The 20,021-nt window shown below is 38.4% G+C and overlaps 1 protein-coding gene across 3 annotated transcripts in view; it reads right to left on the bottom strand.

Annotated features, from left to right (window-relative positions):
- The window catches only part of SCP2 (sterol carrier protein 2), a 133,142-nt gene that overhangs the window by 51,714 nt on the left and 61,407 nt on the right, over nt 1–20,021 (bottom strand). For all 3 annotated transcript variants that reach the window (XM_075998446.1, XM_075998452.1, XM_012776277.3), the window contains exons 8-11: nt 13,955–14,041; nt 12,642–12,792; nt 11,952–12,099; nt 9,188–9,295 (exon numbers count right to left, since the gene is read on the bottom strand). In XM_075998446.1, coding sequence (XP_075854561.1) covers nt 9,188–9,295; nt 11,952–12,099; nt 12,642–12,792; nt 13,955–14,041 — 494 coding nt within the window. The remainder of the gene's footprint in view (nt 1–9,187; nt 9,296–11,951; nt 12,100–12,641; nt 12,793–13,954; nt 14,042–20,021) is intronic.

Genomic DNA, 20,021 nt, shown 5'->3' with positions numbered 1-20,021 from the left:
GTTACAAGTATTTTTCATGTACAGCCGCTATATGACAGGCAAAGCATCGTGCTCTCAGGAAGCAACTTAGTCTACCTTTTTCTTTTGTTGTTGTTGTTGTTGTTGAGACAGTATCACTGTTGCCAGGGCTAGAGTGCCATGGCGTCAGCCTAGCTCACAGCAACCTCAAATTCCTGGGCTCGATCGATCCTTCTGCCTCAGTCTCCTGAAGAGCTGGGACTACAGGCATGTGCCACCATGACTGGCTAATTTTTTCTATTTTTTGGTAGAGATGGGGTCTGGCTCTTGCTCAGGCTGGTCTCGAACTCCTGAGCTCAAGTGATCGGCCCGCCTCGGCCTCCCAGAGTGCTAGGAATTACAGGCATGAGCCACCAGACCAGGCCTTATTCTACCTTTGAGAAGCCACATTAGAGAGTTATTTTGTGTATCAGGACAAAATCTACCTTCTCATGAATGCTTCCCAATAATCCGAATTCTTTGAACATTAAAAAAGTGGATTCCCTCTGCCCCATGCCACCTTTCACATGTTAAAGGAACAGCATGTATTAAACCGTCCCTTACCTGTGCAAAGTCTTGTATTGGGCACTGTTCAAAGACAAATGAAATATGGATCCTGAAATATGATCTCTTAATCAAATAGGGGATATTTTTTAAAATGCTTATAAATCTTTATAACATGTACTACAAGCATAAATATCAAAAGAAAAGTACCAAGAAAGTATAATGGAAGTTCAAAAAAATAAAAGATTAATTCAATCTATGGAAAGAATCAGGGAGCCAAGAAAACCTTCATAATGTAGGTAACACTTGAGAGAGAACTTGAAGATGGGCATTTCCACTGAGAAAGGGCACTGAAATAGAGTGTAGTGTTGATGATCTTGGACTCTAGAAATGCATGGCCTGCGTTTGAATCCTAGCTTTGCCACTAGCTTGATGACTTCATGCAAATTACTTAAATTCTCTGTGCCTCTATTTTCTTCTTTTATAAAACAGAAAAATAGATATAAGAATTAAATGCATTTATACATGAAGAGTACGTGTAACAGTGCCCAGCACTTAATATTATGTTAAGTTTGTTGTTATTATTGAGAAAATAACAAAGGAGTTTGTATAGGTAAGAAGAAACTAAACCTGTTTGGTAAAAGCAAACAGTTTAGTTTAAACATGCTTCATCTTTCTGTGTCTCCTTCCCCCAAACCCAACCAGACATAAATGCTAGCAAAGTACCTGCCATGTGGTGGGTATTTAGCAAATCTTCACAACGTTGCCATCCCCCTTTTCTTTTTTCTCCTCTTCATAGTTCTGCTTTGTGCTTCTCCTAAGGAACATATATTCTGCCTTGTATGATAATTATTTGGGTTATTATATTATCTGCCTCTTGTACACTTCCTGAGGGCAATGGTCACCTTGTGTATCTTAACTCTAGCCCCTAAACCTGGGTGTGCATGAGAAGCTCTTAGGAAACTTTAAAAACATATAAATTGTTTAGGACCTACCCAGACCTAAGAATCAAAATTTCTAAGGGTAGGGCACAAATACACATTTTTAAAAGCTCCAGGAGGTTCTGATCAGTCTATGTAGTAGTAGCCCCACATTGGAGAGCCAGTGACCTACAGTGCCTAATGATAAGGTTGGTACACAGTAAGCCATTGTTGAACTGACATGGACTGAATAATGGAAGATCAGGATCTAAAACTAGGTTAATGCCATACCTTTCTTAAAGGCCTAAAAGGCCAGACTGAATTAGTTAACAGCTGAACAAAAGAACCAACTTCCACCTTCCCAGCAACAATCCCTTATCAGAAGCATGTTTAAAGCATCTCAAAGACACTTTCATGCCCTTTCAGTAAATTGACAGACATTAATATGTATTTAAAAAAACAGACATAGCTAAGAATAAGCTAAATACAAATTTTACTTATTCACTTTAAACATATGTTCAGTATGTGTTGGAAAGGATATGTAAAAGTACTTTTAAAAAGTGGAATAGGGCCGGGCGCGGTGGCTCACGCCTGTAATCCTAGCACTCTGGGAGGCCGAGGTGGGCGGATTGCTCAAGGTCAGGAGTTCAAAACCAGCCTGAGCGAGACCCCATCTCTACCATAAAAATAGAAAGAAATTAATTGGCCAACTAATATATATAATATAAAAATCAGCTGGGCATGGTGGCTCGTGCCTGTAGTCCCAGCTACTTGGGAGGCTGGGGCAGGAGGATCGCTTGAGCCCAGGAGTTTGAGGTTGCTGTGAGCTAGGCTGACACCACGGCACTCACTCTAGCCTAGGCAAGAAAGCGAGACTCTGTCTCAAAAAAAAAAAAAAAAAAAAAGTGGAATAGAATATGATACTATTACTTGGACACTAATTTGGTTTTTGTCATAGGACCACTGCAAAGTAAACAAACAAAAAAAGTTCAGGTTTAATATACTTTTCTAATTGAAAAATCTAAAAGGAATTCATATTTTTAAACTGACAATAAACAAAAGAATACTTAATTCATATGCTTACACCTATCTTTTTCTCCTACTATGGGTACTATTCTGGCAGCTAAAAACTTTCATCTAGATCCTAACAAGTTAAAAACGGAAACCAAAATCATGAAGCTTTAATTTTAAACTAATTTCCAATACTGAGTTCATACGAAAGTAGCACTGTCTTACAAAGAAATTAATACACTTGAAGAAGAGAACCTCACATCCTCAGCACCAATCTTAACATGTTTTGGAAGCACTTACTTGACCATTTTCTGATTCTCTTAGAATCCCATTGCAGTTTGTTATCCAAGTAACCAGGGAAAAATATTTAAACTACTCAGAGCTATAATTCTGATATATTTTCTAGGAGTCTGAATTCCTTCTTGGGCCACACTACAGCTAATGGCTATGTGTCAGATTTACTTGAAATACATCCAAATCCTCAATATGTAGCAAGTAAACATTTACTCTTCAATAATTCCTCATCCCTATTCAGACTACCACTCAAGTCATCAAGATTTATAAGGTTTTCCCTCAAAATGCTATATCATCACTCAACACAATACCTCAAAGACTAATAATAAAAAGAAAAATTTGCCAACAGTATAGACTCAAAGATTATAAAGGGTTATCAAAGGATACTACAGAAGATATGAGTCCATCTTTGAAGTATTTACAAATTGAGTAAATTCTATCTTTCTAGACTGCTTTGGGTTACCTTTTCAGTACTCAGAGGAGGGAAATGGATGACCTGTCAAGATTGGCAAAATAGTTAAGATTTGATAACAAATCCAATATTGACAAGACTGAAAAAAAAGACTGAAAACAATCTCCTACTCTGCTGATAGCAATATACATTGGTATAATCTTTTTTTGCATAAACTTTGACAATCTCCACCAATTTTTAAATACATATTAATCATTGACACAGTGAGTCCACTATCTGGAATTTATCCTATAGATATACTTGACAAAAATATGGAAAGAGACAAGGAGCTTGTTGTAGTAATATTTGTAGTAACAAACTTGACACAACCTATAAGTCTATCAATGATTAAATTACTAGGTAAACTTCTTATAATGAAAGTACTATGAAGAAACAATGGTGATACAGCACATCTTATATTTTCCTGGTTAGAGCTGGAACCCATACTACTAAGTGAAGTATCCCAAGAATGGAAAAACAAGCACCACATATATTCACCAGCAAATTGGTATTAACTGAGTAGCACCTAAGTGGACACATAGGTACTACAGTAATAGGGTATTGGGCAGGGGGGATGGGGGAGGGGGGCGGGTATATACATACATGAGTGAGATGTGTACCATCTGGGGGATGGTCATGCTGGAAACTCAGACTTGTGGGGGGAGGAGGGAAAGGGCATTTATTGAAACCTTAAAATCTGTACCCCCATAATATGCCGAAATAAAAAAAAAAAGAAAGTACTATATAGGCATTAAAAAGAATAAGAAATATTTGTAAATGATAATATAGAAAGATTTTTTAACATACAAGTGAAAAAATTAGTCTACAATATGATCAATATACACACATACATAAAAACTGTGTAAACATATATAGACATTCGCATTTGTAAAAGTGTCAACATATTTGGAAAATGACAAAAGAAATACTAAGAAGGATTGACTCTGAGAAATAAAATTTAGGGTAAGGAAGAAGAGAAAGACTTGTTAAATGTGAAAATTTGTCATCCAGATATAATATTGAAAAGCATATGAACCTTTGGAGAACTATTTGGTAGTTTCTTATAAAGTTAAATATATATCTGTCTTATGACCCAGTAATTTCACTCCAAGTTATCAACCCAAGAGAAATGAAAAATATATGTCTTCAAATACACTTGTATACAAACATTCACAGCAATCTTATTCACATAGCACTAAACAGGAAATAACTCACATGTCCATCTACTGTATAATGGATAAACAGTTATATTTCAATAATAGAATACTACTTGGCAATAAAAAATAATGAATTACTGATAGCAAGAAAAACCTGGATGAATCTTATATTCTTCTGAGTGAAAGAAGCCACACACCCCCCAAAAAAGAGTATATATACATATTGTATGATTCCGTTTATATGAAGTTCTAGGATCGACAAAACTAATCTACAATGACAGAAGTCAAATACTTAGCCTGGTGGTGGTGGAGAGTGGGACAGTGGGAGGGACAGTGTTTGAGGGAGGCCAGAGGATTAACTGAAAATAGACAGAATGGAACTTTTTGGGGTGATGAAAATGTTCTTTGTCTTGTTTTGGCTGGTAGCTACCTGGATGTATACAACTGTCAGAACCATTATGGCTTCCTTTTGTAAAAATAGTGGGAAGAGAATATAAGAAATTATTGTATTCCCTACTCTCTTATGGGGACTCCTCTTTACATGTACTATACATACACTTATTTCCTCATTTAATCCACAGAACAGCTTTATAAAGTAGGTTTTGGATTTTGTTGCCATTTTACAGATAAGAAAACTAGAATTAACTAGCTAAACAATGTACTGAAGAGAGTAAAGAAGCTGGGACCAAACCCAAGACTTCATTCATGTAGAATACATACCTAAAATTCAAGTACATCCCCTACATATCCCTTTCCATTCACAGCCACAATTCCTGAAAGTTTATCTTTACTATTGCCACTTTCTCACTTCTACTTCTTTCTGAATGCCATGTGCTTCCATGCAAAAGCATGGAAAAATTTCATCGAAATTGCTCCAGGATTGCCAATGACTTTATAACAGCCAAACCCTAAGGATACTCTTCACTCTTTATCAATCTAACTTTTGTGGTCTGATCTCTTACTTTTGAGACACTGTCCTCCCTGGGCTAACTGATTATTCCTTCTCCTTATTCTTTTTGAGACAGGGTCTCACTCTGTTATCCAGGCTAAAGTGCAGTGGTGTCATCATAGCTGACTGCAGCCTTGAACTCCTGAGCTCAAGCCATCCTCCTGCCTCAGCCTCCCAGGAAGCTGGGTCTATAGATATGCGCCACTGCACCAGGCTAATTTTTTTATTTTTTTGTAGAGACATGATATCTCTATGTTGCCCAGGCTGGCCTTGAAATTCTGGGCTAATGTGATCCTCCCACTTCACCTCCCAAAGTGCTAGGATTACAGGCAGGAACCACCAAGCCACACCCCCTTCTCATTATTCTTATTGGCACTTCTTCTCCACTTACACCTTTAATTTTGATGTCTGCTAAAAGCTAGGATTTTTTCCTTGATTCTTTTTTTTTTTTCTTTTTGTATGATCGGCAGGAACTTTACTGATATCCTTGATTCTTTGTGCTAGATTTTTTTTCAACTTCAGAATTTCTATTTGGTTCTTTTTTTTTTTTTTTTTTTGAGACAGAGTCTTGCTCTCTTGCCCAGGCTAGAGTGCCTTGGCATCAGCCTAGCTCACAGCAACCTCAAACTCCTGGGCCCAAGCGATACTTCTGCTTCAGCCTCCCAAGTAGCTGGGACTACAGGCATGCACTACCATGCCCAGCTAATTTTTTCTATATATTTTTAGTTGGCCAATTAATTTCTTTATATTTTTAGTAGAGGTGGGGTCTTGCTCTTGCTCAGGCTGGTTTTGAACTCTTTTTTTTTTCTGTTGTTTTTTAATTTTATTTTTATTTATTTATTTTATTTATTTTTTTTTGAGACAGAGTCTCGCTTTGTTGCCCAGGCTAGAGTGAGTGCCGTGGCATCAGCCTAGCTCACAGCAACCTCAAACTCCTGGGCTCAAGTGATCCTCCTGCCTCAGCCTCCCGAGTAGCTGGGACTACAGGCATGTGCCACCATGCCTGGCTAATTTTTTCTATATGTATTAGTTGGCCAATTAATTTCTTTCTATTTATAGTAGAGACAGGGTCTCGCTCTTGCTCAGGCTGGTTCTGAACTCCTGACTTCAAGCAATCCGCCTGCCTAGGCCTCCCAGAGTGCTAGGATTACAGGTGTGAGCCACCGCGCCCAGCGTATTTGGTTCTTTTTTACTGGTTAATATTCTCTATCTGGTGAAACATCATTCTCATATTTTCCTCTAGTTCTTTACATATGGCTTCCTTTAGTTCTTTTAACATACTTAAAACAGCTAATTTAAAGTCTTTGTCTAGTAAGTCCAATGTTTTAGCTTCCTGAAGGATAGTTTCTATTGACTGCTTTTTTTCCTGTGTATAGGCAATACTTTCTTATTTATCTGCATGTCTCTTAGTTTTTTATTGAAAACTGGACATTTAAAATAATATGACTACTCTAAAAATCAATCAGATTCTCTCCATTTCCCTGAGTTTGTTTGCTAGTATTGCCATTTGTTGTTGTTATTGTTTATTTGGTGATTTTTCCTAATTCTATAAAGTCTATATTTTTTGCCACATATGGCCACTGAAGTTTTTTCTCGGTTGCTAAGTGGTCAGCTACTGACTAAACAGAGATTTCCTTAAATGCCTGAACTAGTAAGTCTCTGGTCTTGGCTGGACCTCTATGTGTGTTGGGATATTCAGCCAGGCAGCTTACAACTCTTCCTTAGCCTTTACTTCCTGCTTGTGCAGAGCCCCAAGGTTAGCCAGAGGTAAGGACTTCTCAGTCTTTCCTGAGCATGCACACAGCTCTGACCATGAGCACAGCCATATGTATCTTGAATTTCGAGATTCCCAGAAATATGGCAGATCTTTTCAAAGGCCCCAGTGGACATCTGATTTGCCAGATTTTCCTTTTAAGGTTTTTGGTTATTTGGTTGTTTACCCAAATTGGCACCCCTACCTGACTACTTTGTTAAACAGTTGTCAATGATCATTTTTGATAAATGCCTCTGGGGGAAATTGCTTTGCACTGGGCAAGTTCTCAGTCAAGTTAAATAAAGATAAACCTTCAAGTAGGGTTTACCAGTACACTGTCAGAAAGGTCAAATAATGATAACTCTCTGATGGGAGGCTGAGGGGGGCAGATTGCTCGAGGTCAGGAGCTCAAAACCAGCCTGAGCAAGAGTGAGACCCAATCTCTACTATAAATAGAAAGAAATTAATTGACCAACTAAAAATATATAGAAAAAATTAGCCGGGCATGGTGGCGCATGCCTGTAGTCCCAGCTACTCGGGAGGTTGAGGCAGTGGGATCACTTGAGCCCAGGAGTTTGAGGTTGCTATGAGCTAGGCTGACTCCACAGCCTGACTCCCAGGCTGACTACTCTAGCCTGGGGCAACAGAGTGAGACTCTGTCTCAAAATAAAAAAATAAGTAATTCAGTAGAAGAGGGGAAATAAAGTACTAAAAAGTACTCAATTTTAAAACAGCATACAAAAGAGAAAGAAAAAACCAATGAGGAGACAAGACAAAAAGAAAGCAAATAGCAAGGTGGTACATCACATATGTATGTGTGCATATAGATCTGTCTACACCTCTCTCTCCATCTATTTTCTCTAGTAGATTATATGCATACTAAATTTGAGTGATAAATAGAAATCAACCAATGTTAATCACTATAATGACTTCATTAATTTTAACTTTTCTATTTCAGAATTTATGAGAATTTATTAAATTAATTAACTAATATAATAAAGCAATATGGAAAAGCACAAAATCTACCTACCTTCACAAAAATAAATCAAAGAATTTTAGTGTCAAAAGCTGTCTTAGAAACGGCATTGTACAAGTTTATCATTTTACAATTAAGGAACTAAGAGTGCTTAGTTGACTGAAAGTGCTTAATTGACTGAAAAAATAGTCACATGACAAGTCAACATCAGAGCCATAGCAAAATTCTCATTTCAGAACTGCTAGTCCTTGGAAACCCAGTCTTGCCCAATTTAAAACCTGAGGTAAAATACTTTAAAAATTAAAAAAAAGAAAAAAAATTTAAATAAATAAATAAAAAGTGCTAGTCCTGCTGTCTCAAGAGAAAATAATTTCCATGCAACAAAGCACCACACGTACTCACCAGCAAATTGGTATTAACTGATCAACACCTAAGTGGACATATAGGAATAACATTTATCAGGTGTTGGGCAGGTGGGGGGGGATGGGTATATACATACATAATGAGTGCCATGCACACCAACTGGGGTGTGGACATGCTTGAAGCTCTGACTCTCGAGGAGGGAGGGGGAGCAGGGGCAATATATGTAACCTTAACATTTGTACCACCATAATTCGCTGAAGGCAGGTAGGGGGAAGGGGTTGGGTATACAGACACATAATGAGTGCCATGCACACCAACTGGGGGATGGACATGCTTGAAGCTCTGACTCGAGGCGGGGGGCAGGGGCAATATATGTAACCTTAACATTTGTACCCCCATAATATGCTGAAAAAAATTTAAAAAAAAATTTCCATGCAACATCAATCATGTATACAACTACACAAAAATAATGTGCTCATTTCAAATGATTCTTATCTAGCAGGTCTAGCAAGATCTCTATTTGGAAACATCCTATTAGTTAACTTATATACCTATATCTGAAAAAATCAAACTTTCAAATATATATATTATTGAATTTACAGTTTCAATTAATTCAAATCCTCATTAATTAATCAAGATTATTGGAGTATATTGTACTTAAAGGAAAATCTTAAATATTATAAACAATGATTTAAAGCACCAGCTACAAAGTTCAGAGAATACAATCTTCCATTCAAATCAATCACTAAATCATTCATACTTGTGGCAAAAATTATTTTTTTTTAATTTATGAAATCTGTGTGTAGCATTACCTGTAGCTCCCAGTGGGTGTCCCTTTGAAATCAATCCACCGCTAGGATTTATAACCCATTTTCCTCCATAAGTATTGTCTCCTCTATCAACCAGTGTCCCACCTTCTCCTACAGAAGGAAAAATAATATTCACAAATGTTAAAAATAACATTGGAACAAATGGTATGCTTTTTAAAAATTTCCATATGGCCAAGAATTTCTTAGAGCAAACATTTATTAACAGTTTAGACTAACAACAATGTAATATAAGCACTTCTAAAAGTAATAAATATTGAATAATAAAGGCTTATATTTTCAGAACATGTTCTGTATGAAACAAAAGCTATTTTTTCCTTGGAGCTCCAAGGCTTTCCAAAATTGCTCCAAACATAATAGAAATTCAGAGAGCCAGAAGAAAAGAACTGAAATGGATATAATACTATGACTAAAATAATTATGCCAGCTTTAAAAATTCATAATTTTGTCAAAAAGTATTCATTTCTCTCCATTTTCAACTATACTAGGATAAGTTATACAAATATTTATGAAACAAAGGGGAAAAACAGGAAAAAAAACTTTCATAAAATGAAAGGAAATGGCTGAACATACTTTTTAGCCACAAAAGTAAGGTTAAAAAAAAATTGCTGGCCGGGCATGGTGGTTCACACCTGTAATCCTAGCACTCTGGGAGGCCAAGGCGGGAGGATCACTTGAGCTCAGGAGTTTGAGACCAGCCTGAGCAAAAGCAAGACCCCATCTCTACTGAAAAAATAGAAAGAAATTAGCTGGACAACTAAAAATATATAGAGAAAAAATTAGCTGGGCATGGTGGTGCATGTCTGTAGTCCCAGCTACTTGGGAGGCTGAGGCAGGAGGATCGCTTGAGCCCAGGAGTTTGAGGTTGCAGTGAGCTATGATGATGCCACTGCAATTTATCCTGGGCAACAAAAGTGAGACTCTGTCTCAAAATAAATAAATAAATAAATAAGAAAAAATTAAAAATTAAAAAAATTAACCGGCTCAGAGGTACATGTCTATAGTCCCAGCTACTGAGGTGGCTGAGGCAGGAGAACCACTTGAACCCAGAAGTTTAAGGCTGCAGTAAGCTATGATTGCAACACTGCACTTGAGCCTAGGTGACAGAGTGAAACACCATAAGAAGGAAAGAAAAAGGGAAGGGAAGGAAGAAGGGAAGGGAAGGAAGAATGGAAGGGAAGGAAAGGGAAGGAAGAAGGGAAGGGAGGAGAAGGGAAGGGGGAAGGGAAAGGGGAAGAGGGGGGAAGGGAAGAGGGAAGGGGAAGGGAAGGGAAGGGGGAGGGGAAGGGAAGGGGGAGGGGAAGGGAAGGGGGAAGGGAAGGGGAAAGGAAGGGGGAAGGGGGAAGGGGGAAGGGAAGGGAAGGGAAGGGAAGGGAAGGGAAGGGAAGGGAAGGGAAGGGAAGGGAAGGGAAGGGAAGGGAAGGGAAGGGAAGGGAAGGGAAGGGAAAAGAAAAGAAAAGAAAAGAAAAGAAAAGAAAAGAAAAGAAAAGAAAAGAAAAGAAAAGAAAAGAAAAGAAAAGAAAAGAAAAGAAAAGAGAAGAGGCCGGGCGTGGTGGCTCACGCCTGTAATCCTAGCTCTTGGGAGGCCAAGGCGGGCGGATTGCTCAAGGTCAGGAGTTCAAAACCAGCCTGAGTAAGAGCGAGACCCCGTCTCTACTATAAATAGAAAGAAATTAATTGGCCAACTGATATATATATAAAAAATTAGCCGGGCATGGTGGCGCATGCCTGTAGTCCCAGCTACTCGGGAGGCTGAGGCAGAAGGATCGCTCGAGCCCAGGAGTTTGAGGTTGCTGTGAGCTAGGCTGACGCCACGGCACTCACTCTAGCCTGGACAACAGAGCGAGACTCTGTCTCAAAAAAAAAAAAAAAAGAAAGAAACAAAAAGAAAAGAAACAAAAATTAATTTAAGAAAAGACACAGATTAATTACAAAACCCACAAAAATATGAAATCGAAAACACTCCTTATCCAAGCATTGGATAACAGATACTCAACCTGAATTAATAAAACAAAAAGGCAAGCCATAGACTGGGAGAAAATGTTCACAACACACATATGTCAGACAAATGACTTGTATCCAGATGCTATATATAAAAACTTTTACAACACAATAAAGACAAATAATCAATAACCAAAGGGCAAATATAAGAACAGACACTTCACAAAAGAAGACATGAATGACCAATAAGCACATGAAAAGATACTCAACATCATTAGTCATGGGGATATGCAAATTAAAATAAGATACTACTATATATTCTTCAGGATAGCTGAAATTTTTTAAACTGACCATATCAAGTGTTGGCATGAATAGAAAGCAACTAAAATTCTCCTATATTGCTGATAGTAATGGAAAATAGTACAACCACTTTAGAAACAACAACAAAAAAAATCTAGATTCCACCAACTAGTTTTCCATTTTCCTTTCTGCCAGTCTTTATTCAAATACAATATGAAATAGTTGGAATTATATATTTAATTTTAAATCCATTTTCATTTAATAGTACATTATAAGTACTCCTGATTTACATAATACAAATTATTTGGATACTCTGTTATCTCAGTGTTGATACTGTACAAGACTACACATACTAAAAAGTCCAGTACCAAAACAGCTTATGTTCACTTTGTATGGTATGGCATAGCCAACATGGAGGAAAAGGCAATTAGTTAAGTCTGTTGTTTAATGGTGAAAATGAAGTTTTCTCAGTGAAATTTACCCAATCTCCCCTCTTCAAACATATTACCTTCTGGACAGAGCCCTAATGCTTCATAAGTAAGGAGTTCATTGGAAGAAAAGCAATCATGAAGTTCTATTACATCAATATCACTTGGTCTCAGGCCAGATTTCTCATAGCATTTTTTGGCAGCTTCTTTACTCATATCAAAGCCAACCTAAAACCAAAACCATATATAAATAAATTAAGGGCATCAAAACTGGGTTTTTATTTTTTTTTTTAGACAGAGTCTCACTCTGTTGCCTGGGCTAGAGTGCTGTGGCATCAGCCTAGCTCACAGCAACCTCAAACTCCTGGGCTCAAGCGATCCTCCTGCCTCGGCCTCCCAGAGTGCTAGGATTACAGGTGTGAGCCACCGTGCCTGGCCAAGAATGGGTTATAATATTACAATATCTAGACCAAATTTTTGTAAGTAAAATTTTTTTGCAAGCATTAACTTCCCAGGCCAGTTGGCTCATGTCTGTAATCCCAGCACTTTGGGAGGCTGAGGCAGGAGAATCACTTGAGCCCAGCAGTCAGAGGTTGCAGTGAGCTATGATGATGCCACTCTAGCCAGGGTAACAGAGCAAGACTCTTTGTCTCTTAAAAAAAAAAAAAAAAAAAAAAAAAACTTCCAGAGCTGATGACAACATACACTCACTTTCAAATTTTAAACAGTAATCCCTCAATTTGATTAATAAAACAGAATCGCAGACATACCACTTTAATAACACTTTTTTCTTCAAATGAGCTTGGCAAATCAGTCACCATTTCTTGCGCCAAAATTTCCACAGCTTTGTGTTGCAGGCCAAATTTCTGTACAAATATTTCACTGGCCAAAATTGCCGCTGCAGCACCATCTGAAGAGGGACTAAGACAAAGTAAAAATAATTATTTGCAACCAGTACTACCTCAAATCTAGGGTTTCACACTAAGAGTTCTTTCTGTGTGAGAAAAAAGACCAATGCTTGCTAGTCAGTGGATTATCTTCTTTGTGATATCTGTAGTCACAAATTGCACATGCTTCCTACCTGAGGAATGAACCACTATCAAGAACTTAAACGTAATCAGTCACTACTTGGTCTCTAAGAGTTTCTCTCAAAAAGTTCTTATTGGAAAGAATCCCAGATTTGCCTCTGGAAATGTATTAGGCATCTCATAGTGACTTCTGAGGAGTTAAGTACAGACGGATATTCCTCTCCTAGGTACACTAAAGATTCTACTATAGACCTATCTTGCTCCAACTTTGTTATCTCCCAAATAACTCAGTCATGAAATCCTTTTGGAAACTGGGAAAGGACAGAATTAGGGGATACCAAAAAGTAGATGGTTTAGTTTAGACTCGTGAACTCTCAAAATAGATCTTTCTCTTAGAACAAGCCGTGAAGGAAGGCGGCAAACACAAGAAGCCCTCTGTGAGTTCAGCTGGACTTTCTAAATGGGCAGATCCTTATACTGCAACAGAAAAAAGCTGACTCAACTTGTTCACTTCCATCCCAGCCAGTATCTCCAGGGAATAGTGAGGCGTTAACTAGGACACAGGCAGGAGCTATGCCATATTCAACTCAACTGTAGGAGACAGATATTATCAAGCAATTAAGATATAACTATTATCATCATTAGTGTTAGATGATTTTTTTCCTTGTTTTACTTTTCCTCTTAGTTACTACTACAGAGTAAAATTTCCTGTAGTACAAGTATACAACAGGGAAACAGAATGCTTGAGGAAAAAACTTTTGAGCTCCACTGGCTCCCTAAGCCACATTTTAATGAATAAATACAATTAAAATAACCAAAGTAAGTAAAAGTCATAAGAGAAGGAAGTAAAACACAGTTTTCCAAGAGAAGAGACAGTCTGTCTCCAGACAGGGGTACTCCAGTGAAGTAACCCGGAGTGAGAACTGTATTGTTAGGAATTCTGTAAAAGCTATACCCGGATACAGAGCCCAAGGTTTAGGGGCGGGGGCGGAGATGATGGACAGGGAGAGAGCAGTTACTTCTATCTATTAAATGTGAAAATATGTTTTTCTTACCAACATTGTAGGAGGGTCAAGAAATCAAAAATTTTTCTAGATGCCATCACTTCATCTAAACTGTATTCATCTTGGAACTGGGAATACCTAAATACAACATAAATATTAGTTACAGAATGTGAAGTAGCAATTGCAATTTTTGTTTCAGAGTTATAGACAGAATAATATGTAAAGATTCTTTTCACAACCAAAAGAGACTTTAAAAACAGCTTCAACCTTTAATAAATAAGTCATCTGAGTTAAAAAAAAAAATCTTAACTCCAAAATACCATGTTATAAAATAAAAAAATTGGTCTTTTTCCTAGGTTCCAGCATGAAGCTTCTAAAATCCTTAGAATTTCCTCAGAGATAGATGTGTCTTTGTTATGCTAATGAGGTGACTGGAGGTAGGCCCCCCCTGTTACCTTCAAGATGGGAGACTGGCCACAAAAAAGAACAACCCTGTGTATATAAAATTGAGACTTTTGAGCCAGGTCAACCTCTGGGGAGAAAAGGAAAGCTAGAGATTCAGTTTAGTCATGTAGCCAATGATTTAACTGAGCATGCCTACATAAGGAAGGCCCTGTAAAAACTCTGGGCACAGAAGTCTTAAGGGTCTTCCTGGTTGGTGAACACCTTGATGTGCCAGGAGGGCTACTTGCCCAGAATCCACAGGGAGAGGGCGTGAAAGCTTTGCACTAGGATCTCCCCAGACCTCGCCCCATGTGCCTCTTCATTTGGCTGTTCCTGGTTTGTATCCTTTATAATAAAATTACAAGTGTAAATATAGCATTCTCCTGAGTTCTGTAAGTCATTCTAGTGAATTGACCCTGAGGGAGTCATGGGAAGCCCTGGATTTGTAGCCAGTTGGTCAGAAGTATGGGTGGCCCCGGTATACCATTTGCAGCTTATCTGAAATAAGGACAGTCTTGTGCAACACTAAGTCCTTAACTCATAGAGTTTATGTTAACTCTGGGTGTTTTAAGCCAGAATTGAGTAGTAGTACACTCAGTTGGTACTAGACTAGTAGTCCAGGGTTAAAACATAATATCATATTTTTTTTTACTGGTAAATTATAAAATACTAGTTCCCTAAAAGCAAAATGACTTGCAATTCAGCCAACTTCTGTGGTGATGATACTATAGAAGTATACTTAATGAAGACTAATGGAGCTTTTATTAATAAATAAATGTATATAATCTGTGATAAATTATCTGTATTCTTAAAAACACATTTCCCTTCTAATCACTGCAGAAAAGACACTTATTTTTATCCCCTTTGGCTCCTTTAACAATATAATCAGATGGCTTCAAAAACTCTGCTGTTGTGAAAATAGCAGAAGCAAGAGACATCACAAGGAAGTTTTCAAAAACAAACTTCAGCTGGTGTGGCAATTAACAAGCAATTCAAATGTTTAGAGGATAAAACCTATAGAACTTAGATCTTTATACTAGTGTCTGCACTTTCACTTCTAAAGTTAACTTTGACCATCATCAACTTTCAAAAAACACCTTATTCGTGCCACATTCTGTCCAGGCACCAGGGACACAGACATAGTCCCTACCCTAAAGGAACTCAGTATAATTTTGTGGGAAAGAAATACACAATTCTAAATATAATACAATATAATGCTATGTTATACAGAGTGCTATGAGAACATAGAGGATATGTATCAAATCCAGACACCAGAAGGGGCTTCCTCTAAGAAGCTAGAAAAATAAGTGGGCAGAGAGAATTCCTGACAGAAGCAGCAGCACATACAAACCTTCTCAAGGCAAAAGAGTTCACTGAAGTGAGGGCATGATGTTTGGGAGGGAATGTGGAGGCAAGGTAAAGAAGATGGGGCCAGAGAAATGAACAGGGATCAGACCATGAAAGGCCATTTTATGGTGTTTACATTTCATACTGAAAACAATGAGGAACTACTAAAGGATATTAAGCTGGGGAGTGACATAATCAGATTTGTATTTCAGCAAGAAGGCTGAGGCATGGAAAAGGGTTGCTAAGAGGCATTACCAAAAGCAAGTAAACCAATTAAGAGACTGGGACAACAGTTAAGATAGGAAAGGTAAAGACCCTATAGCTGGGAACCGGAAGTGAAAGATGGAGAGAAGGGATGAATTCAAGAGACCAGTAAAGAGGCAGAATCCCGAGGACTTTTTCAACTACATATGGGACACTGAAGAAGGCACAGTCAAGGATGACATCTAGTTTTCTATCTTGGATAATTAGGTGTATGCTTATGTCATTTTACCAAGACAGAGAACACTGAAGGAAAAACAGAGTTATGGGAAATGATAAATTCTGCATGGACATGCTTACTATGAGGCACCTGTGGGACATCTAAGTGGAGTCAACCAGGAGGGCGTTACAGACACAGGTGTGGAGTGACATGGGCTATCCCTAATCCTATACTACTTGTCACAGATTCTCACTGCTTACAGGGATTCTTATAATTTGTGAGGAAATACTTGGAATAGTTTCTTAATTCAACCTTCTTAAAAATTTGTAACAGAGTATCTCTAATGACTGGTCAGCAAACCTAGAATTCTCTTTCTTCACTAGCCAAGCAAAACCTAGCGTAAGAAGTTAGCATGTGGCCAGGCGCAGTGGCTCACGCCTCTAATCCTAGCACTCTGGGAGGCTGAGGTGGGAGAATTGCTCAACGTCAGGAGTTCGAAACCAGCCTGAGCAAGAGCAAGACCCCCATCTCTACTAAAAATAGAAAGAAATTAATTGGCCAACTAAAAATATATAGAAAAAATGAGCCAGGCATGGTGGCACATGCCTGTAGTTCCCAGCTACTCGAGGACTGAGGCAGGAGGATTGCTTGAGCCTAGGAGTTTGAGGTTGCTGTGAGTTAGGCTGATACCACAGCACTCTAGCCTGGGCAACAGAGTGAGACTCTGTCTCAAAAATAAAAAAAAGAAGTTAGCATCTGAAATTTCAGAGCCAAATCTAGAAGGCTATTCTTTTTTTTTTTTTTCTTTTTTTGAGACAGAGTCTCACTTTGTTGTCCAGGCTAGAGTGAGTACCATGGCGTCAGCCTAGCTCACAGCAACCTCAAACTCCTGGGCTCAAGCGATCCTACTGCCTCAGCCTCCCCGAGTAGCTGTGACTACAGGCATGTGCCACCATGCCCGGCTAATTTTATATATATATATATCAGTTGGCCAATTAATTTCTTTCTATTTATAGTAGAGACGGGGTCTTGCTCTTGCTCAGGCTGGTTTTGAACTCCTGACCTTGAGCAATCCGCCCACCTCGGCCTCCCAGAGAGCTAGGATTACAGGCGTGAGCCTCCGCGCCCAGCCAGAAGGCTATTCTTGACTGTTTTAAACGATGAAAATGACATCTAGAAAGAATGCCTATTTAACATAATTGAGAACTTATAATATGTAATAGAAGATCCATGGGGGCAGGAAATTATCCGTCTTGTTCACTGCTGTATCACCAGCACCTAAAGCAATGTATTGCACATAGTAGACTACTGAATACATATTTGTTGAATGAATAAATTCCTTAAGAAAAATGCTGTAATGAGTGGATAAATGAGTGTCTGGGTAGGCAAGGAGTCAAGTAAGAGAAAGATTTGATAGCTTTGATTCTCTTAGGCCAAGAAAGCTGCAGTGCTATCAACTCTTCAGTATACTGGTACAGTTCCTTGCCAGTTTCAGGAAGTCACAAGGACTTTTAATAGTTCTCTAAGTATTAAGGACAAAGAAATCATCTCTAGACTATCTTTATGGGCTTAAGACTGCTTATCCTAACTCTACTACTCAGCAACAGCAAAATTTTGTTGCACATGTACTATGTCCAAGTATCCTGATAGATAATGTAGAAACAAAGATGAGACATAACCCCAGCTAAAGGATCATCATCACCAGAAGAGTAACTGTGATATACTGTGATGTTTTATGATAGAGGTACAAAGGGAAGCCAAGGTGAGAGGACTGCTTAAAGCCAGAGTTTGAGACCAACCTGGGCAACGCAGTGAGACCCCCATCTCTACAAAAAATTAGCCAGGCATGGTAACATGCACCTGTAGTCCCAGCTACAGAAGCTGAGGCAGGAGGGTCACTTGAGCCCAGGAGTTCAGGGCTACAGTGAGATACAATGACTCTGCTGCACTCCAGCCTGGGCAGCAAAGTGAAACTCTGTCTCAAAACAAAACAAAACAAAACACCCAAAGGAGTCTGAATTTATCATATAAACAATGGGAATCATTCACAAAATACCCTTAGATTTAGGGCATGGGATTACATACTATTTGTTAATTAGGTATGTCTTAAACTTAAACATTCATTTAAAATCAGGCGAATACAGAGAAATAGGAGCAGCATGAAGTATTAGGAATATGGGGTAATGATCCACTTGTAGTATAAAATGTTTCTTGTCATGGCTTTATGTTTATTAAATGTGCTAAATTTGTTTAATAGTGCAGAAATAATTTACTGAGCACCTACTATATTCCAGGCTCTGTGCTAAGCATTAAGAACATAAAGATAAGAAATGGCTCTTGCCTCAAGGATTTTATAATCTACTACAAGGAAAAATATACATATTTATTATTTTGCCAATAGTTAGAATGAACTTGGCCAAGTTGCCTAATTTCCGTAAACCTAATTTTTATTATCTATAACTGCAGTCCCCAACCGTTGGGCCATGGACCAGTACCCGTCTGTGGCCTGTTAAGAACTGGGCCGCACAACAGGAGGTGAGCAGCGGGTGAGCAAAGTTTCATCTGTACTCACAGCTGCTCCGCATCACTCAACATCCCCTTGCCACGCCCCACTCCCTGGTCCACAGAAAAATTGTCTTCCACAAAACTGGTCCCTGGTACCAAGAAGGTTGGGGATCTCTGATCTATAACATGAGCATAAAAATATCTATCTTATAGGACCCTTGAAAGGATTAAATTAAAATATACATAAAGATACCTAGCACAGTGACACTTAGTTGAAATTTAATAAAGCTAGCTACTATTCTCTTATTGCCTGGTGGTACTGCTTTCATAGAGATTCTAGTTATGTGCCATCAATTCAATTCCCAGTGGACCAATTTTCTTCAGCAACCCGTAAGCTATAAGCAAGGCATTGTGCCAGGCTCTAAGTATTCAAAAATTATTCATTTGTAATATATTTAATTTTTTTACTTCAAATTATTTTTTAGGATACAAATAACCATAATGTTCTACCAGAATAAGAATTAATGATACTAAATTATTTAAAATGCATTCCAGTTACTAATTTGCATTTTATAAACTTTTTTTTTTTTTTTTGAGACAGAATCTCCCTTTGTTGCCCAGGCTACTAGAGTGAGTGCCATGGCATCAGCCTAGCTCACAGCAACCTCAAACTCCTGGGCTCAAACAATCCCTTTGCCTCAGCCTCCCAAGTAGCTGGAACTATAGGCATGTGCCACCATGCCTGGCTAATTTTTTCTATATATATCAGTTGGCCAATTAATTTCTTTCTATTTATAGTAGAGATGGAGTCTCGCTCTTGCTCAGGCTGGTTTCGAACTCCTAGCCTTGAGCAATCCGCCGGCCTCGGCCTCCCAGAGTGCTAGGATTACAGGCATGTTTATAAACATTTTAATTGATCAAAACAAACTGAGGAAAGTTTTAAGGAATGGCTTAAAATAGTGATTGGTTCTTTTCTTCTCTTCTCTCTTCTCTTCTCTTCTCTTCTCTTCTCTTCTCTTCTCTTCTCTTCTCTTCTCTTCTCTTTTCTTTCTTTTCTTTTCTTTTCTTTTTGAGACAGAGTCTCACTCTGTTGCCAGGGCTAGAGTGAGTGCTGTGGTATCAGCCTAGCTCACAGCAACTTCAAACTCCTGGGCTCAAGCAATCCTCCTGCCTCAGCCTTCCAAGTGGCTGGCACTGCAGGCATGTGCCACCATGCCCGGCTAATTTTTTCTATTTTTAGTTGGCTAATTAATTTCTTTCTATTTTTAGTAGAGATGGGGGTCTCGCTCTTGCTTGGGCTGCTTCAAACTCTTAACCTTGAGCAATCCTCCCGCCTCAGCCTCCCAGAGAGATATTTTCAACTAAAATTGTATTAATAAATTTCATTAATTAGAGTTACAA

Source organism: Microcebus murinus, chromosome 2 (assembly GCF_040939455.1).
Source record: "Microcebus murinus isolate Inina chromosome 2, M.murinus_Inina_mat1.0, whole genome shotgun sequence".
NCBI classification, from domain to species: domain Eukaryota; kingdom Metazoa; phylum Chordata; class Mammalia; order Primates; family Cheirogaleidae; genus Microcebus; species Microcebus murinus.
This window is presented reverse-complemented; position numbering and strand designations above follow the sequence as displayed.